General features: G+C 40.4%; 1 protein-coding gene across 3 annotated transcripts in view; it reads right to left on the reverse strand.

Moving 5' to 3' along the window:
* BAZ1B (bromodomain adjacent to zinc finger domain 1B) overlaps window positions 1-22077 on the reverse strand; it is an 83848-nt gene that overhangs the window by 52904 nt on the left and 8867 nt on the right. The window contains exons 2-6 of one of the 3 annotated variants that reach the window (XM_037880885.2): window positions 21645-21761; window positions 17178-17322; window positions 15622-15820; window positions 4949-5070; window positions 3073-3270 (exon numbers count right to left, since the gene is read on the reverse strand). In XM_037880885.2, coding sequence (XP_037736813.1) covers window positions 3073-3270; window positions 4949-5070; window positions 15622-15820; window positions 17178-17322; window positions 21645-21761 — 781 coding nt within the window. Of the gene's footprint in view, window positions 1-3072; window positions 3271-4948; window positions 5071-15621; window positions 15821-17177; window positions 17323-20955; window positions 20994-21644; window positions 21762-22077 lie in introns of those variants that run through there. The other 2 variants (XM_037880887.1, XM_037880886.2) reach the window with 2 other exon arrangements.

Consider the following 22077-nt stretch of genomic DNA (forward strand, 5'->3'; position numbering starts at 1 on the left):
CTTTACATTCTCTGTTACGATTAAGATGTTTTACGAGATTACAAACAACTATAACAACCCACAGTAGAAAGTCTTTCATAACCTATCAGGGTTAACTCTACTTTGGCAGTATCAGTGCAGATGCTCTTAGGATTAGCAAAAACTTTCCCCAAGCATTGGTCCAGGACCAGTGATCAAAAAAGTTTCTATTCCATACTTTGATATAACTGTCAAGCCAGAGGAGATCATTGTCCCTGCAGGCTCTTTTGTACTTGCATAACTGTTTTTTTTTTTTTAAGTAGCTACATTTGGCAACAAGTTGTCTGTCAAATCATCATATGGTTTAGGCATTTCTTTACAAGAAAAGAACAAATCTATATTGGGAAATTTCTGGGAAGTAAGAGCAGCCAAATGTTGACAATTTATTTTTTCTGTCAAGCTCTTGGTATTATTTAACTTTAGCTCCTATGTCCTGTCTTCACTTGCCAGTTCTCCAAACAGTATGCTACCCCACTTCCCTTCTTAGCCCTCGTCTACACTATGGCAGGTAGTGAAGACATACCCTTAGAATTTGCCAGTAAAAAACCAGACATTGGCTGTTATGACAAAAATTCTCTAACATTTCAACAGATGGACAGGACTCCCTAAATATTTACAGTGAAATAATTGAAATTGAAATTTCAATTGAAATTGAAAACAATTTACAGCTTCTCCCACAGATTCAGTTTTACTGTTTCCTCATAGGAACTAACTAGAAGTGGCAGTGAATGGGATGAAAGTAACAGTAGCTACCCCCCCCCCCCCAAAGTAAAACTCGTTGCAACAGATTTGCAAGTTTTTTGCTACACTTGTTAAACAGAGTGTACTGTAGGCCCTCCATTGACAGGGGATAGGCACAACACTTGTGTCTCAGGCTCAAATACCATCTCAAGCTGACCAGGGCTAAGAGTTTCATAAAAACAGTTCTCTTGTTCTAGGGACAGCAAATGTACTATTTACCAAAGACTTGCAGCAGTGTAGATAAGTCACTGCAAGTGCAAATAGAATAAAATTATTTATATTGATAGCATACCTCCTTTGGTACTTTGAATACTCAAAGCATTTAAGGGTGGTCAAATACTTTTTAATTATGTATTTTCAGTAACTGAATGTCCCAAATACTATACCAAATTAAGAGGCAGTCTGCATATTAATGATTTTATATTAATCTTTCCTTTAAATGAACCTACACCAGACTTCTTTGTGAGCCTAAATATTCCTGCTAGAGCATGGAGCCATCCTACTAGGGCAAGTAGAAAGATGTAAGGAAATCCTTTTTTGTTCTAGGGTGCAGTTTTACTAAGTCTGAACCATGCTAGAATTATTCCATAAAGGAAAAAAACAGGACTTTCCCAACATGCACACCTCTCAAGGGCAAATTCCGTGCTCCAGCAGGGTTTCAATATGGTGTATATTGAGGCAATGGTGCAATACTTACCCTTTTTGGGGGTGAGGGATGAGTCTCATTTAACCACAATACTGAAAGCCCCTTTTATCACTGCTATGTGGAATATTCAGTATGGGAGTGGCTGGGTCATTACACATATTCCATCTATTTCCCTAAGTTAAGTATCCTCACACCTTCTTGTCAACTGTCTAAATGGGCCATCTTGATTATCACTACAAAAAAGTTTTTTTCGCCTGCTGAGAATAGTTCATCTTAACTAATTAGCCTCTCACAGCTTGTATGGCAACTTTAACTTTATATATATATAGCGTGTGTGTGTGTATATATATATATATCTTCTTACTATATGATCCATTCTATGCATCTGATGAAGTGGGCTGTAGCCCACAAAAGCTTATGCTCTAATAAATTTGTTAGTCTCTAAGGTGCCACAAGTACTCCTGTTCTTTTTTCAGTATGAAATGTGATAATTGCCACGGGGTTGCCAAAAGTAGCTCCCTCAGTTAGGGGATGGCAAACCTGCATCTAGGATAACATAATAGAATAGATTATCTATTCTAGAGACAGTATGGTCCAAAAGTAGGGTACATGACTGGGAGAGTCAAGTCCTATTTTCAGCTCTGCCACTGACGTGCTAACGCACTCGGGCAAATCACTTCACCTCTACACCTCAATTTCCCACCTATAAAAGGGGGTAACCCTGACCTTCCTTTGTAAAGTATTTTAAGATCTGTGAATCCAGCACACTATAAGAAAGTTAAGTATTAATTCTGCAGGGACCACGAAAACAGTTACAAAACCAAAATATTAAATATCTCAACTATAACCTCTAAACTACCATAAACAGATAAATGATTCAGTAATTCACACTATTGGATAAAGGTTATAGTTTTCTCCTATATAGTAAACTCCTGACATCTCAAGTTAGCTTCAACAGTTGGGATTTACACTGCTTGTCTAAGGCAAAGAAAATGCAATCACCGTAATTGTGCCATGAGATTTTCAGTGCCCTGTGTCAGGGACAAAAACCTCTAAATGAAATAAGTTCATTGAATAAACACATTGCCTTACAATAGTATTTGTAGGTCTCCTTTACCAAAATTTTCTACACTTCAGTGTTTCACAAACAAGTATGTTTTCTGGATGGTTAGGGGATTGGGGAAAAAAAAAAAAAGGTCAAGAGTGACCACCTAGAAAAAAGCAACATTTATTTCATTGATCTGTTGCTGACAATATTGTGTCTATCTAAACTTCTTCTTCTTCTTCTTGTCCAAGAGTGGGGGCTCTTTATATAAATTGCCACTGAGTGGCAAGGAGAAACACAATTTACAATAGAATTAACTTCAAATGAAGTGTCTCCACTCCTAGTTCCACTCCTTAAGAGGGTTTGAGGCCTCCCATAGCCCAACTAAACCCATTCCAGCCAGTCTTTTCAAAGAGGACTATTTTTAGGTGCTCATCTAAAGTTGCCTTAAAGGAGCTGATTTTCAGAAACTGCAAGGCTTTCAGTCTGAAAACTAAGCCCCAACAAGATGTCTCAAGTTTGGAGCCTCCAAAAAAAATTATTCACTTGAAAATCTTGGCCAGTGTCTCTTCCACACCCCCAGCCCTACCTTGCAAGCAGATTTTTAAATGAGAGTTCTTACCTTATGTGGGTCTAGCAGAAAGTCACTAAATTTACTGGGAAGAGAATACTTCTTCACTAATTCATCTTCTACCACCCATGGAGAATTCTCGCCTGTGCCAGCCCGTAGTGCATTATGGCGGATGAAATACCTCAGGATTTCTTTGTTGGGTGGTCGCTCTGTACGGATTAAGCTATCTGCTGGCACATTGCTGATGATCTTTGAAACATCACACAAAGACAGATTGGTAACATTCAATTTTTATGTATTCTCTCAAACACCACACAGCACAAGAGCACAGGTATGGTACACTACATCACCTCTTAGCCAAGAGGCATCCACCCCTTTCTTTGTGTGGCCCCTGATTATTGCAACCTCAGATTAGAACAAATAGCACTTGTAGCACTGAGAGTTGAAAGAAGTTGGTGGGATGTTCAATTAGCTAAAAACTGTCACTGAAATATTTGAAATGTTAACTTATGTTGCAGACTCCTTGCCAAAGTCTACTACTTTGCTTTGGCAACAACACCCAATCACTAATATTTGGTTAAAGAAAAGAGACTAGTTTATCAAACCCTTTTTGAGACCAGGAGAGTTACTCTGCAAGTTGTAATCATTAGTTTGAAGTCCTTGCTGCCTTCCTATCAGGATTATGATCATCCTAGTGAACAGCTGATAGAAAGAATACAGCAGTGCTGCAAACCAGAGAGCTTCCTGAAGAGTAATTAGCTATGATGTCACTCTCAAAGTATCACTGGTTAATTAAATATAAGCATCAGAGGGATAGCCGTGTTAGTCTGTATCCACAAAAAACAATGAGGAGTCTGGTGGCACCTTAAAGCCTAACAGATTTATTTGGGCATAAGTTTTCATGGGCAAAAACCCACTTCTTCAGATGCAGTTACATATAAGCAGTTACTCTTGGTCACTTCTACAAGCAATACCAGGAGGGATGAGCTAGAGCAGCGTTTCCCAAACTGTGTTCCGCGGAACACTGGTGTTCCGCGGAACACTGGTGTTCCGCACAATGTGAATAGGTGTTCCGTGAAAGAATCTTAATTAAAAAAAGGGTCTTACACTTGAATTTTGTACTAGTTTATACCCGCTTTCCAGTTAGAAATTGTTAGTTCAAGTTATTTTAAATTTGCATTTTTGCTTTGTTTTATAAAATAAAATATATTTGAGCATAAATAAAGCAATTTTTTATTTGAAAACCAAACGACTATAATATATTTACGGAACACTTCTAATATTTACCAGATGTTCCGTGGCCAAAAAAGTTTGGGAAACGCTGAGCTAGACTGCCGATGAGAAGCGCAGTTGGGAAAGTAACTGAAATATTTTCCTAATGGATTGTATATTCTAAATGGACAACCCACCCTAAATTCTCAATTACTGAGGGACAATCTTTACTTGGATATATTTTGCTTTCCACAAACAACTCTGTGCAACTTTTTATCAGTGATGTACCCGAATACTTGGATGTTAATATCTAAACTGTATTGTTAAATTTAGGTTATTGCTGATTATGTGCTATATGTATCTTATGACTTTTAAAACAAACTTTGTATTTGTGGACAATCTAAGCACTATACCCACATGTACAGACACACTTTTCCTAACCTGTGTATTATATATATTTTTTTACATTAGCTTTAATAAAAAATTTTATATCACTGGCCAGGTTTCATCAACCAATTGGCAGACAGATCAGGTATTAGCCAGTTAACAGCCAGCTTACTCACCAAGGCATAAGTCACACCATTCAGACAACTTTTCTATACAATACTGAATGTGGTTAAAGGAATTTTCACTGCTGCTTGATGGCACATAGGGGTTATTCATTTCATCCTTTTCTGTCATGCTGCGTAGTAGAAGATTCATACAGGCAACTCACCTTATCTTCGTTTTGCAGCTTGACATCATATTTGTGTGGCAGGAACTTAGGTGGCACCCACTTCTTCTCTTCCTTCTTCAGAGAAGTAGGAAGTTTCCGAGGGGACCTGCGTGCCCGGTCACCTGATCAACCAGAAGACAGACAGTTATTGATGCACTGCTGAGACAGACCCACCTAGGGGCTATAGAGTTAAAAAGACTACAGTCAGACCATTAAAAGATCATGCTTAGACTTGTCACATGTTCCTTTAATGCCTCCCCAGTCTTTAAAGTTCCCTCAGCAAAGCACCTAGGACACCTTAACATGCATGAGGGACCACCACTGAGCCCATCTTCACAGTGGTTTGCCTATAACCATCTACTCATAGAGAGGAGGGTTTTATAGTGATCTAGTCCTCTACACCTGCTCAGAACCTTTGAGCTGGTCACCAACAGATAACATTGGTCAGTGTTGCTGCCAAAAGCTCTAGTTGTGAAACTGATACTTAGACGCACCATTCACTTTATCCCTCCCAGCAGTGCCTAGCAAATGCAATGGCCTGCATAAAGTAGATGATCACATCCCAAAAGAGCTGTAGTACTAAACATAACAGGGCAAGATTGAAGTTTTAAGTATTCATTTCTTAGTGGTGTTTTCGGTGTGACATTCATGCTTATTTTTAACAACCAATTAGAGCTGCTGAATTTGATCAGACCACTTATTTCTGGAAATAATTCCACCACGGAGACTTGCTACAAACTAATGGTACAGAACAAGCTAACCTTTTAATGTTCTTAAATGGCTTATGAAAATGTGAGTGAGAATTCTAAGTTACTCAGATTCTGAGAAAAGATATAATCAGGAGAATTTGAGTGGGTCAGCTCTCTTCAACACAAGATGTTCAGTCTATTGAAATACACGTATTACAATTAAGTTGTTCAAAGGAACAATGACAACTACTAGAATGTGTATTTCTTGACCAGAAAATAGCCAGAAGTTTGTCTTTCCTAAAAAAAAAACTCTCTTATTAAAAAAGAACTTGCTGTGGAAGACCATCCCCAAGTTTTATTTTTAACACTCATTGCTATGAATTAAAAAAAGAGATGTTTGTGTACCTAGGCAAATTCTAGACGTAGGCTAGAAACAGACTTCTATACACCATTGTGTCTATTTGTAAACATTATGGTTTTAACAAACTTAACACCTCTAGACACCAACAATTAAAGCACGTCATACAAATATCAAAGATAAATCCCTAGCAACAGACTATCCAAACATCAGTATGTCAACAAAATCATAACATTGCCACATCTAATCACCTTTATCCCTCACTCCACTTACAATCTGGATGTAAAGGGGAAAAAAAGATGGCATTGCAGTCTGCTCAGAAGGCAGCTGAGATCTGGCAGACAATGTCAATGAGGAACAAGTACCTAAACTGAGGATTTCTTTGTAACCCAAGGACCTCCTGATGCCAACTGGCAGAAGGCACAGGAGTACACAGATCCCTGGATTCACCAAAATAAATGTCATGTGAGGTCTCTAATGAAAGCATGTGTCACATTGGTCATCAATCATTGTGAGATATGTGTACGGAACACGTGTGAGGAGTCATGCAGATATGTTGAAAATTATGTTCTCTAGGCCTTGTAGTTAAAGGCAGGTCACTCACAGGTGCCTTGAGAAAAACTTCTCCAGACAGAAAACAGGAGACACTTATCCCCTTGATGGACCATTGCATATTGCATGCGTCTTAAAACAAAAGTCTACTAGCACAGTTGCTCTCCACCTTTCCAGACTATTTTACCCCTTGTAGGAGTCTGATTTGTCTTGTGTACCCCTAGGTTTCACTTCACTTAAAAACTACTCGCTTACAAAAATCAGACAAAAATGTCACAGCGCATTACTACTAAAAAATGGCTTACCTACTCATTTTTACCATATACTTATAAATCAATTGAAATATAAATATTGTAGTTGCATTTCAGTGTATAGTATATAGAATAGCATAAAAAGTCATTGTCTATGAAATTTTAGTTTGTACCGACTTCACTAGTGCTTTTTATGTAGCCTGTTGTAAAACTAAGTAAATATCTAGATGAGTTGATGTACCCCCAGAAGACCTCTGCGTACCCCCAGGGATACAAATACCACTGGTTGAGACCACTATACTTGCATTCTTACAACTACAATACCCACCTGCTGAAGTGAAGAAACAGATTGACAGAGCCAGAAGAGTACCCAGAAGTTACCTACTATAGGACAGGCCCAACAAAGAAAATAACAGAACACCACTAGCCATCACCTTCAGCCCCCAACTAAAACCTCTCCAATGCATCATCAAGGATCTACAACCTATCCTGAAGGACGACCCATCACTCTCACAGATCTTGGGAGACAGGCCAGTCCTTGCTTACAGACAGCCCCCCAACCTGAAGAAAATACTCACCAGCAACCACACACCACACAACAGAACCACTAACCCAGCAACAAAGCCCATTGCCATCTGTGTCCACATATCTATTCAGGGGACACCATCATAGGGCCTAATCACATCAGCCACACTATCAGAGGCTTGTTCACCTGCACATCTACCAATGTGATATATGCCATCATGTGCCAGCAATGCCCCTCTGCCATGTACATTGGCCAAACTGGACAGTCTCTACATAAAAGAATAAATGGACACAAATCAGACGTCAAGAATTATAACATTCAAAAACCAGTTGGAGAACACTTCAATCTCTTTGGTCACTCGATTACAGACCTAAAAGTGGCAATTCTTCAACAGAAAAACTTCAAAAACAGACTCCAACGAGAGACTGCTGAATTGGAATTAATCTGCAAACTGGATACAATTAACTTAGGCTTGAACAAAGACTGGGAGTGGATGGGTCATTACACAAAGTAAAACTATTTCCCCATGTTTATTCCCCACTCCCCACTGTTCCTCAGACATTTTTGTGAACTGCTGGAAATGGCCCACCTTGATCATCACTACAAAAGGTTTTTTTTTCCTCTCCTGCTGGTAATAGCTCACCTTATCTGATTTCAGAGTACCAGCCATGTTAGTCTGTATCCGCAAAAAGAAAAGGAGTACTTGTGGCACCTTAGAGACTAACAAATGTATTTGAGCATAAGCTTTTGCGAGTTACAGCTCACGAAAGCTTATGCTCAAATAAATCTGTTAGTCTCTAAGGTGCCACAAGTACTCCTTTTCTTTTCACCTTACCTGATCATTCTCGTTACAGCGTGTATGGTAACAGCCATTGTTTCATGTTCTCTGAGTATATAAAATCTCCCCACTGTATTTTCCACTGCATTCATCTGATGAAGTGAGCTGTAGTTCACGAAAGTTTATGCTCAAATACATTTGTTAGTCTCTAAGGTGTCACAAGTACTCCTTTTCTTTTTGTACTAGCATACTGAGTCAAGTGCTAATGAAGGGCTTGCGGAGACTTCAGAAGGAAATTAATAGGAAAACGTAAACAGCACAGGAAGATAGGGGGACAGATGGGACAGTTTTCAGGTGAAGATCAGAGATCTGGTACATCTGGGGGTGCACTGAGACACACTGGCATTCTTCAATCTGCAAAGACAAACTGCAAGGAGACTTGATCTTTTTGAAAGGGGATCTCAGCCATCCTGGTTAAAAATGCCGGGAAAAGAATTTGGTGTAAGTTAGGTGAGTTAAGTTTAGGCTCTAGAAAGCGTGTTATGATTTTGGTTTATATGTAAACATTTGTTTCCACTATTGTTACTTTCTATTATTTGAATCTGAGTTCTTATGTATATTTATAGTGGAAAAAAAGTTTATCATCAAGTACTGTTTGTTAAGTGGAGTGGTGATCCTGAGTTAGAACTAGTAAGCTGGTGTGTACTATTCCTTTGGGAGTAGTGAATTTGTGAGTGCTGAGTAGAACAGGGGCTGGGCACTCCAGAGAGACGCTTGAAGGGCTTGTGGGTTGGTGTGTACTTACCGCTTGCCTGCGGAGGGACAGCAGAGCCAGAGAAGGTAATACTTGTGTTGCCTGTGGCCAGCATTGTCAGGGACCTGACCTCTGGCAGGTATAGATAAGGCTCTCTCATGCTAAGGGCCGGTGGTAGCAAAGTGCCTCACAACCCTGGGAAGCATCACACCCTCACAGAAAAATATTATGTGTTAAGATATAGATATTCAGGCCTGTCTGCAAAGGCCTGTACTTTAAGAATTTAGGTGTATTCTTATCACTTGGCTAGTTAGAGGTATAAAAGAAAGAATCCAAATCACTGTCTGCCAGTGTAAGGTCCTTCTCTTACTGTGACAGTCTGAGGCCCTGTTCTTAGGTTAAGGCCTTTGGCTAAGCAACAGAGGCAGCCATAAGCTGGGAAGCGACCGGTCACATCCTCACATTCCAAACTAGTCCCATTGAAAGAAGGTGCTATTGGGCTGTTAGGAATACACTCCTGTCCTGATAATGCCTGTCACCTCCAGAGAAAGGGAAGTGCCTAGAAGATGTAAAAGGAAACTTAGTTTGATAGCATCCTGTCTGGCAAGAACTCACTTATCAATAGCTGGGATGTGAAATCCTCACTTCTGTATTGTTTTGTCATTATAGTTCCCACTTTGCTATTGTTTGTCTGTATAATCTGTCTGGTTCTGTGATTGTTTCTGTCTACTGTATAATTAATTTTGCTGGGTGTAAACTAATTAAGGTGGTGGGATATAATCGGTTACATAATCATGTTACAATATGTTAGGATTGGTTAGTTAAATTTCAGGAAAATGATTGGTTAAGGTATAGCTAAGCAGAACTCAAGTTTTACTATATAGTCTACAGTCAATCAGGAAGTGGGTGGGTGTGGGGGGGGAATGGGAAAAGGGAATGGGGGTGGGGAAATTGGAATCATGTTTGGCTACAGGGGGAAATGGGAACAGGGACACAGGTGTAAGGCTCTATGGTGTCAGAGCTGGGAAGGGGGACACTAAGGAAGGAAACTGGAATCATGCTTGCTGGAAATTCACCCCAATAAACATCGAATTGTTTGCACCTTTGGACTTCGGGTATTGTTGCTCTCTGTTCATGCGAGAAGGACCAGGGAAGTAAGTGGGTGAAGGAATAAGCCCCCTAACATTATGCAAGAGGGAAAATCTCTCCTTTTTAAACCAGGGGACCATAAGCTCAAATATTTCAGCTGATTCTACCTACAGCACTATTGCACGGTGAGAGAATCAGTCTCCAACAGCCAGGTCTTAAAGCATTAAGGCTTTACAAGTTAGACAGCCAACACTTTAAACTCTTTCCAGAATTAATAAGGAGGCATTGTTGATTAGATTACAGAGCATAGGTATAATGTGTTCTCTGCATGAAGTACCATTTAATAAATGGGCAACCACATTCTGCACTAGCTTTAGTTTCCAGAGTCTAAAAGGCGGTGCCCCCATGCATAGCACACTACACTAGCTTGGTCTTGAAGTGAAAGGCCCAAAACACAGTAGCAGAGGCCTGAAAGAAGAGGCTACACTCTTCTTGTCAAGATCAGATAACAAGAGAGGCACTCTTGGCTGCTCAGGATGCATAAGTCATAAGTTGGTCTTATGCATTTGTTCTACAAATATTTGTTAACATTTTAACAGTCTATTACTGACTATAGTCATAGAAGGGACATTACCATATTATGTTTTTACTGCTCAAGAGCACAATGAAAGTTGTGTGCAAAACATTTCATCCCAGATCCTCAATAGTTATTTAGGCAGCTAACTCCCATTGATTTCAGTGGAAGTTAGGAGCCTAAATAGCTTGGAGGATCTGGGTCTTAGAAAAAGAAAGCAAAGAACTGAATGAGCAGAACAGTGTCCGAATGCTAAGACACATTTTTGGCTGTGCATACATCGACTACATATAATAAAGGTTAGAGTTAAAAATGCGACCACATTTTTAGAAATTTACAATCTGATTTTAAAAGTCTTCTACAGGTACAAGTTATTCTCCAGCAAGACCTGGATTAACCAAACAGCGTTAACATCCTAAATCATCCAAATGAAGCGGTCTCCTTTTGTTTACTAAATATTTTGGATATTCCAAAAATGTTTTATGACGGCTACAGTTCAGGTTATATAACTGCTTCCAGTGGCTCAGAGTGAGTCTTAGGAAAATACTTTTCAAGTGGAAGGTTAATACTTTGCCTCTGTTCAGATTTTTTGGCTCACTTTCTAAGAAGTTTCACTCATTTTAAGCAATTTGAAATAGCCTTTGAGGAGCAATACTCAGCCTTGCTCCAGAGAAAGTTGCTTTTGATTTAACTGCATTATGACTATACAGTACATTTTTTTCACTAAACTTGCAAAGAGTATCCCACAGACTTGTGCACATGGACACAGAAATCATAAAACAGCTTAAATGATAATGAAATTAGTTTTTCCAACATTAGTGGATTTAAATTTATGGCTTCCCAGATTCCTGAAGTCTCCTAATCTGACTTTTTAAACTGGCCAGCCCACTTATTCCCATTCCATGCTGGTGGACCTCCAAAGGCATGCAGGAATGCAGGCCTTGTTTGTGCACCTTAGGAGCCCTTTCCAGCTGCACTACTCATATGATATATAAAAGGAGGGGTTTCTTCCCAAGCCCTAGTGCAGGGGTGGGCAAACTATGGCTCGGGGGCCACATCCAGTGCTCCAGACATTTTAATTCAGCTGTCGAGCTCCCACCAGGGAGCGGGATCCGGGGCTTGCACCACTGTGGCACTCCAGCCAGGCAGCGAGGTCGGGGGCTTGCCCCGCTCTTCACAGCTGCTGGAAGCATCAGCATGTCCCCCCTCTGGCTCCTACATGTAGGGGCAGCTAGGGGGTTCAGCACGCTGCCCCCGCAGCTCCCATTGACCAGGAGGAGCCAGAGGGGAGACATGCCACTGCTTCTGGGAGCTGCTTGAGGTAAGCGCTGCTGGAGCCTGTCCCCTCCCATGCCCCAACCCCCTGCCCCAGCCCTGATCCCCCTCCTGCCCTCCAAACCCCTCCATCTCAGCCTGGAGAAACCTCCTGAACCCCCAATACCTCATCCCAAGCCCCACACCATAGCCTGCACCCCCAGCCCTCACCCCTCTTCCCCTGCGCCAGCCCAAAGCCCCATCCTGCACCCTGAACTCCTCATTTTTGGGCCCACCCCAGAGCCCACACCCCAACTCCCAATTTCATGAGCATTCATAGCCCGCCATACAATTTCCATACCCAAATGTGGCCCTCAGGCCAAAACATTTGCCCACCCCGTCCTAGTGTCTGTAGGACAGGGGATGCCTACTGCAGATTAGATATATCCAGGTTATAGAATCAACATGCACTATACATGAACCTCTGCAAGGCAGCAGGGCTTCAAACCCAAGAGCTGAAGCTCCTTTATGTATCCCTTTTACCAAAAAAAAAAAAAAAAAAAAAAAAAAGGCACAAAGAGTGCCAAGAAAGTGCTACGGTTTACTCTGCCCCCTTTTGTATATGCCATTAACTGAAGTTGGCATATATACCAGACATTTTCATTACTACATCTATAGTGTGTTGTATAAGTACAGTAAGCATTTCATATTTATTTTCAAGGACTCTGGAACTCTGCTAAGTATTATAACATACACATGGGTATCTAAAATTGTAGAAAAAATGCATTGTTACTATTTTTCATACAATGCATCAGCCATGTAATTAAAAGAATATTGTGCATTCACACAAGATAGCAGAATTAAAGTTGCTTAATATTGAGAGTTTAAAGGTGTACTCTTATCGTTTCTATTAAGAGATTATTTTGTATGGAATTATATACTCAACACTTTTGATAATTTGAAAGCACTTTACAATGTTAAATTTCCTATTTACAGTGTGCATCATCCTTATTTTACAAGGGGGTAACTTTAAACAGAGATTAGACCAGTCACTTTACCAAAGTCAGAATCAGTGGCAGAACCACAATAAAACTCAGGAGTCTTAACTCTGACACAACCACAAAGCCACATTGAAGCACAGATGGCTAGGCTGTGTTCCTCGAACAGCCCCATACAGAAGTTAACTGATTGGGGGTTTCTGCGCTCCTGTAATATTTTGTTTAATGATACTATGAATAAACCAAATATATTCCACAATTTCTTGCCAATTACTGCCCAATGACAAGCATTTGCTATTTCTTCCTTCCTCAGTAACCAAATTACTGCACTTTAGCCCCATTCCAAGCATTACTAATGCAGCAATTTGTTTAATAAATTCATTGGCTATGTCTGTATTATGAGCTAGGGGTGTGATTCCCCTGCCTATGGGCACATACCTGCACTAGATCTCAGGGAGCTAGTGTGAATATAAACAGCAGTAGTGACCGCAGAGGCACGGCAGGCCATACCAAGTACATGTTCGCCAGTTTCAAGTGGGTTTGTACTTGACACTGCTCAGCACTACTACTATTAATATGCATGCTAGCTTTCCCCAAGCTACCACGAGTATGTACACAGAGTAGAGGAATCACACTCTACTTAAACTCTAAGGCTGTGTCTACCCTATAAGGCCAGAATGTTTCTCCATATGTTAACATTTTCTCAGACAGTACGGACAATTACAAATATTACTAACATGTACATAGTCCACAGCTCAAATACTCCTTCAGTACAAAAGCTCCTTATCTGCAGTGAGTGAGAATCCATAGACGCTAAGGACTGGAAGTTGGGAAATCTGGTTCCAGTTACAGTTCTGCCAGTTATTTGCTGTGTCACTGTGCATAAGCCACTTCACCTGTACTACTAGTTTCCTCATGTGTAAAATGGGGAGTATGCTCATCCCCCTCAGGTGTTACATACGTTTAAATAACAAGCACCTTACCAGAATTAGTGAAGTGTCTTTAAACATAAGCTTTGATATTTAGCCTGGTCAGAGATGGCTGAAATTTTTCATTCAAGTGGCCTTTTCTTAACCACAAACTTTTGCAAAAAGTTTAAGTTCTTAAGAGTTACAGAGGGTAGTGTTAGAGTTCCATTTTTTCCTTTTGACACTAACTTTTCCAAACTTGAGGAAGTTTTCAAGAGTTATAAAAGAGCAAAAGACAAAAATGAAAACATGGAAAAAGCCTTGGACATTCATTTTGTTGTGTTCAATGGGAAAAAGGGGTGGAGAGAGAGAAAGAGGAAGAAAAACAATTTTTAAACAAATTGTTTTATGTCCAACCTTAAAATAGTAACCTCCAGATTTTTCCAAAGTTGATTTTGGTTTTCCAATCAGCTCTAAGCCTGAAAGAAAGAAAGAAATGGCTCCTAAGGCCTATTGAGGAGGTGAGAAAACACTAAATATTGACTCAAAGTAGAGAGCCACAACTTTTAGAGTCAAGGGTTGATCGATTTTATGGTCGGGCTGTGAAGGAAAGCGGGGCTGTGAAGGAAAGTGGGGATGGGAAATCACAACAAAAATTAGCTCTAGAGCATAAAGCTCAGCTGTAGTTTTCCTTGCTTTTGATTTGCCTCCTGCTCATATCAGCCATTCTTTTGGACCTCATGTGTCAAGCTACACCTTCTAAATTCAAGATGTGGTTGACAGAAATTTAAACCTAACTCAGCAATTCTACCACACTTAGATGTTAGCTAGTGCCTAACTCCCAGCCCCATCACGAAGCACGCATCACCCCAGTTGTTCTCAGAGGGTATTTTCTTCCTTGTTAAATACTACTGACCTTTCAGAAGTGCAAACCATTCCCTAGTTCTGCTGATTCAATGTTTTTGTTCACAATGCTCTGTTTTAGCTGCATTTTGCTGTCTGCTGGTCACTATGTAGAAAGTGACCCTAAATACAGCAATGTGGCAAGTACCAGTGCAATCAGTTATGCTCCAGCAGGAAACCCAGAGAGGATGAGATGCATCTTCATGACCGAGTGGAGAACAGAAGTGTCTGGTACCAGCAGGGGGTTGAAATACAGGAAGAGTCTTGAAGCGTTCCCACAACAGAGTGGAAAAGTCTCTCAATGATTCCCTCTAAACACCAACAAAGTGACAGCAACATCTAGGTCCTGTCCACAGCATCAACTGAGCGAAGCTTAGCCATTGTTTCAGTGACACTATTTCAGCTGCAGTGTGCACAGGACATTGGATAGTCGACATTCTTGGTGTATGTCATTCAAGTGCGATGAGTATGCCTCCATGTGCCTGGGATTAATAAATAACGCTGCCTCTAGACTGACAATTGTCAACCAGCGGCAGCAATTTTGGAAGCTACAGCATAGTCATGGCTCAGTTGTATCTACCCTTATCTGATCTAACCTTACGCTGAGTGAAGTTAAACATACTGATGAAGACAAGCCCTGGCTATACTACAGCTTCTATCATCATCACCACTAGAGCAGCTCCACCAGTGACAAACATGCCCAATTTTTCTTAGCTTCAATAAAGGTCCTAAAGAAACTGCACACATGCTGTAATTAACAGGACTACTAAAGAAAGGTTCCTATGACTATATTGGACAAAGGCAAATCTAAACACATGTTGATTTCTGTGACTCTCAGTGCTTTTTAATTCCATTACAACTACACTAAAATTGTGACAGCTAGTGATGTATCTGGTTACATTGAGTGAGAAGATCGACACAGTGCTCTTCAGAGAGCATGTACAGTATTTCATAACCCAGGCCTGAGGACATTTGGGTTTGTGCTTCCCCTTTGCCCCGAAACCACAACCCCTTAAAAGTAGGCTGTCTTGTTACTCACTCATAATCTCTCTTCTGCTGTCATCCTCCTTCAGGACTGACTCTTTCTGGTTGTCCTGGGCTACCTGACTGGAGTTCTCTTTGTCACTGGATGGGGAATCACACGTTCCATCCGATTTCTTCTCAGCAGCCTCCTCATCCACCTTCTCCAATGGATGTACTTTCACAATTTTTACCGGCAGCATTTTCTCTTTTCCAACCTGAGCAGAAAAATGCATCAAAAAAACAGTAACTAGGCAGGTAATACTAGCTGATCAGCTTTTTGAACACTTGAAGCGAAGGAAGGAAGGAGAAACAAAATGAGACACACACACACTATTTTTAATCTTTGATCTCAGTGTGACACTCCTATAGTTTCCTCTGTCAGACTTAAAAGATCTCCCTATTACCTGCCCTATTCAGAAGTCCTGCTTATTACTCCAATGAACAGAAAAGCTTGTGTGCGGTTTTTCCTAAGTCCACCATTGCTACTTCCTCAGTCTTCCAGATGCGTTGCAAGGGGTTGTGTGCGCCATCTCAATGGTCCCAGCTCAGGAAACAGAGGACACAACTCAGTCCAAAATATATACAGTCACAGGACCAGGACTGCAACTTCCCCTTCCCTTTTGACAAACCTGACTTTCCACTCAGTCCCCCCAACCCACAATTTTTTTAATTGGAGGTGGGGAAGGCTTCCTCTAATCACACCTGAGCTTCTGCCACTGCTGTAGACCTTTCCAAGAAGCAGGAGAATGAAGCTAGTGCAGGGGTGGGCAAGCTACAGCCCTTCAGACTTTTTAATCTGGCCCTCAAGCTTGCCTTGCTCCAGTGCTCCAGCCGGGGAGTGTGCCCAGAAGAAGCAGCATGTCCCCTCTCCGGCTTCTAAGCGTAGGGGCAGCCAGGGGGCTGGGATGGGACATGCCGCTGCTTCTGGGAGCTGCTTGAGATAAGCGCTGCCTGGAGCCTGCACCCCTGCCCCAGCCCTGATCCTTCTCCCACCCTCTAAACCCCTTGGTCCCAGCCCGGAGCACCCTCCTGCACCCCCAACCCCTCATACACAGCCCCACCCCAGAGCCTGCACCCACAGCTGGAACCCTCACCCCCTCCCACACCCCAACCCCCAATTTTGTGAGCATTCATGGCCCACCATACAATTTCCGTACCCAGATGCGGACCTCGGGCCAAAAAGTTTGCCCATACCTGAACTAGTGCAAGTTGTGTCAGTTACACAGCATGTTCCCAAGAGGAATAGCAGAGTGTCTGTAGCAGAAGCAGCAGTTAGATGTGAAACTCTTCTTCTGCTAGGCATGACATAAGTTTCCGTTGCCCAAGCCACTCCTATCTTCTGAGAACACCACGTTAGCCTCTGCTTAAGAAACCGGTTTCCATACTATTGCTTTGGAAATAGGCATTATCAAGGGAATTCCACAAAGAGGTGAGATTCCTACCATTCTGCACCAAATTTAGAGAGTCATTAAGATTGGAGGGGGAAAAATGTTTATGGCTTCCTCTTACCTCTCTCCTGAGGATAGCAGAATTAAGCAGAAGCATGGCAAGTATTTGAAACTAGAGCCTCACCTCAAAGTCACACTCCTCGTCCACTGCATATTTGGTCATGATCTCTAGCCAGGCTGCATCTACAAGCTTCTCCAAGGAGATAGTATTGTGGTGGACCATTTCCAGTACCAGTTTCTCATACCAGCTGGGAAATTCCTCCTTCAAACTGAACAAGGATATGAAAAGTTTACATCATCCAGCGAACAAAATACGAAATGCAATATGATCTGCCAGTTCATGCCACTGAGAGCATTTTGACAGTGAATTAAACACTTCAAGGTGACACTGCGTTAGAATATGTAATAATGCAAGTGGTCAGAGTGGGATTTATCACAAGCAAAAAAAATGTTCATATGGTCACCAATATAAATTCCCTTCCGTACCCACAAGAAATACAAAGCACATCTGTGCAACAGGGCCATGCTGGCAGTGCTTATCTAGATGCAGATTGCCATCTCCCTATGAAGCGTTGCCTGCACACCAAACACGTGTTACTGACCCAAAAACATGGCAGTAGATTTTTTTAATATTATTCCTATCCAAAAAAATAAGTTTCATATTTTTTATTCTTAAACATTTCTACTACAGTAGTGCCTAGAGGAACCAATCTTTCTTCAGGTTATTTTGTATTCTGTCCAGGAGAGGTGTATAATTTAGCTTATGTAACTCAGTTATGAGACATATGAACACTATCTTTTCATTAGGGCTGTCAAACGATTAAAAAATTCATCTCAATTGCATTAACAAACAGTAATGGAATACCATTTAAATATTTTTGGAGGTTTTCTACATTTTCAAATATATTGATTTCAATTACAACACAGAATACAAAGTATATAGTGCTCGCTTTATTTTTGATTACAAATATTTGCACTGTAAAAACCAAATAGTATTTTTCAGATCACCTCATACAAGTACTGTAGTGCAATCTCTATCAAGAAAGTTGAACTTACAAATGTAGAATTATGTACAAAAAATAACTGCCTTGAAAAATAAAACAAAGTCCACTCAGTCCTACTTCTTGTCCAGCCAATCGCTCAAACAAGTTTGTTTATAGTTTACAGGAGATAATGCTGCCCACTTCTTGTTTACAATGTCACCTAAAAGTGAGAACAGACATTCGCATGGCACTGTTGTAGCTGGTGTTGCAAGATATTTATATGCCAGATGCGCTAAAGAATCATGTGTCCCTTCATCGTCAACCCCCATTCCACAGGCTACGCGTTCATGCTGATGTGTTCTGCTCGATAACGATCCAAAGCAGAGCGGACCGACGCGTGTTCATTTTCATCATCTGATCAGATGCCACCAGCAGGCTGATTTTCTCTTTTGGTGGTTCGGGTTCTATAGTTTCCACATCTGAACGTTGCTCTTTTAAGACTTTGGAAAACATGCTCCCTACCTTGTCCCTCTCAGATTTTGGAAGGCACTTCTGATTCTTAAACCTTGGGTCGAGTACGGTAGCTGTTTTTAGAAATCTCACATTGGTATCTTTGTATTTTGTCAAATCTGCTGTGAAAGTGTTCTTAAAACAAACATGTGCTGAGTCATCATCCAAGACTGATGGAACATGAACTATATGGCAGAATGCGGGTAAAACAGAGCCGAAGGCACAGAGTTCTCCCCCAAAGAGTTCAGTCACAAATTTTATTAACTCATTTTTTAACGAGCATCATCAGCCTGGAAGCACATCCTCTAGAATGGTGGCCGAAGCATGAAGGGGCATACGAATGTTTAGCATATCTGGCACGTAAATACCTTGCAACGCTGGCTACAAAAGTGCCACGTGAATGCCTGTTCTCACTTTCAGATGACACTGTAAAGAAGAAGCAGGCAGCAGCATCTCCTGTAAATGTAAACAAACTTGTTTGTCTTAGCAATTCGGTGAACAAGAAATAGGACTGAGTGGACTTGTAGGCTCTAAAGTTTTACATTGTTTTGTTTCTGAGAGCAGTTATGTAACAAAAAAAAATCTGCATTTGTAAGTTACACTTTCAGGCTAGAGAGATTGCACTACAGTACTTGTATGAGGTTAATTGAAAAATACTGTTTCTTTTGTTTTATCATTTTTACAGTGCAAGCACTTGTAACAAAAAATAATATACACTGAGCACTGTACACTTTGTATTCTGTGTTGTAATTGAAATCAATATATTTGAAAATGTAGAAAAACATCCAAAAAAGGTTAATAAATTTCAATTGGTATTCTATTGTTTAACAGTGCAATTAATTGCGATTAATTTTCTTGAGTTAATTGCATGAGTTAATTGAGATTAATTGATAGGCCTACTTTTCAACTTTTAATTTTAAGACACGTTTTCCCTTTAGGAGTATTGCAATCCCAACTGAAGTTTCGCATTTTCTCCCATATTAAGTTTATACTGTTCAAATATTTTATATTTCTTATAATGCAGTAAGTAGGACTTACTTAAATAAATAATTGTGCAATATTTCAGTCTGTGCAAATGTGTGTTCCACTAACTGATGTATCTAATATTGTTGGATGATTTTGAATTAGTTGCATGAAGGATGATTAACTAGAACAGAGGTTCTCAAACTGGGGGGGTCACAACCTCTCAGGGGGTCACAAGGTTATTATGTGGGGGTCACAAGTACATGCCACCCAGCTAGCCAGCAAGTCTGCTGTGAAAAGTGATATTAACAAACAAAATAGCAGTTTTAAAAAGTGTTAAATATATTAAAAAAATGTGTTTTTAATGTATGGGGGGGGCATTCAGAGGCTTGCTGTGTAAAAGGGATCGCCAATACAAAAAAAATGTTTGAGAACCACTGAATTAGAAGGATGGGGGAAACCTTGCCTGGTCAATTCCTAAATGAGAGCAATTTGTCAGTTTGAATTCTCGCCATACATTCCCTTTTAAAAAAAAAAATGAATGACAGCACCAAATTCAAGTTTGTTTAGTGACAGAAAAACTCCACTTCACCCTATCAAAAGTTTTCTTGTTTCTTAGATTTAAGGTAGCTCTTGCTGACTGAGTTCTCATTTGTAGTTATTCTAAGATTACTCACCAGTGGATTCCTCACGACAAAGGCTGACTAAACTTGTACATTCAGATCAATGTTTTAAATGTTTAATATGCAGCTGCATGAAATTTTTATTGTAATTCTCATTCAACATGGAGACTGGTCTCTAAGAGACATTTTACTGAATGTCTATTTGGTTTAAGAATATAAAATCTGTATCTAACCTGAATTGAGACACTCTCTCATTTATGTAACTGAAAACTTTCAGAAAAACAGGAGCAGTTAACTAATCCTGTATCACTGCATCAGATTAAGACAGCAAAGCTAAGCAAGTGATCCACTGACTCAGCTACTTTAAGTTTATGCAATTACAGAACCGGCAACATACATTTCCCTCATACTGAAGAGTATTAGCTCGGGAGAGATCAAAGACAACAATATCTCTGTCTAAGGCTCCTGGCACCTTGGACAGTTGGGGAGTAGATTTTTAAAGGGTGCAATTTAATCGCACAAGAAAAATGTTGCCAGCAATTCCTCTCTAGGTCACGGACTACCACCTCTTATTCCAATCAAAATGATGAATTCTCTCCAGTAAACACAGTAGAAGGAATATCTAAAACAGATTTAATCTACAAACACACACACTAAATAGGTGGGATCAGGTCATCTTTATAGAATGAAAGAGACAAAGCCAAAGTTGCCAGTATGTAAAACTGAGAAAGATATGCCCTTTGTTAGGTGTTCAGCTCCCTGACTTTCATTGGGTACAGCAACTAAGGAATAAGGTACCTAAACAGTTCAATCAAGGACTTGCCTTTTGAAAGGTTCCTTCATCATGGCGAGTTTTATGTTGGATATAAACCAAAGGTCTGGCCACTCTGTGACACTGACAAAAGGGAGTAGGCCAACTGGTAGGGAAATAGAGAGAGAGAGCTTGGCAGAACTACCCTTGCAATTTTGCTTTTTTGCAGTTTGTTTCAAGTGGAGCAGATCACCTATACCTTATTCCAAAATACCACTGAATTGAATGGCACCAGTTCACTGGTTGATATCTGCACAGATCTGGGGGGAAAAATAATTGCTGTAAAGTTAGCTGGTATGCACACCATCATTATGTGGAAATCAATAAAAGTCACAATACCTAGGTGTTTTTGTTTTTTCCCCTCCTTCAACAATGAGTGGAACAGGAGAAATTATAAAAAATTCCCTCTTTGTGTAGGTAGTTTTGAGATATACGCCAAATGTTGTACTCCAAGTTATTTTGTGAAAAGAACATCAAGAGGTAGAGTCCTGTACAAGTATCATTACAGATTAAGCTGCATTAGTGAGTATGTCAAATTTGGAGCCAAATTTCTTTCATCTTACAAAGTCCTAAGGAACTAGTCATAACCTTAAAAAAAACTCCTTGCTGTGTAACCAGCAGCCACCTATCATTCTAAAGGCAGCTTTCCTGCCCCCAAATTCTAAAGATGGATGCATACCAACTTCTGCTCTGTTACTTACAGCTCGGCAACTTCCTGCTCCTCCTCCCAAGCTTCTTTGTGCGTCAGCTGGCTGCTTCCTGTGCTTTTGCACGTCCATATTCGTTCGTTGTATCTCTCTAGCCGTGCTTCATATTCTCTGTAGGAGCATCAGCTCAGGAAAACAGGATTCAGGGAGCAGACAGCAAAACCAAAGTACTATGTAGCCCTTTCCATTTGACTAGGCTAGGAGACAATATTATGCTGCAGTTCTGCAGAGCCAAACCTTAGCTTCCGTATGTACACACTATTCTAAATTTTAAAGTTAAATTGGAGAGCTTGTGTTTGAAAAATAGTATAAAAAGCACCTGTACTAATGCGCAACAATGTGATTAAAAGAAAATTAATATTGACGAGGTTCTTACTCCATCCTGTACTCATAAATTCCAGAATTAAAGACAGTTTATTAGAGATTT

Source organism: Chelonia mydas, chromosome 17, assembly GCF_015237465.2.
Source record: "Chelonia mydas isolate rCheMyd1 chromosome 17, rCheMyd1.pri.v2, whole genome shotgun sequence".
NCBI classification, from domain to species: domain Eukaryota; kingdom Metazoa; phylum Chordata; order Testudines; family Cheloniidae; genus Chelonia; species Chelonia mydas.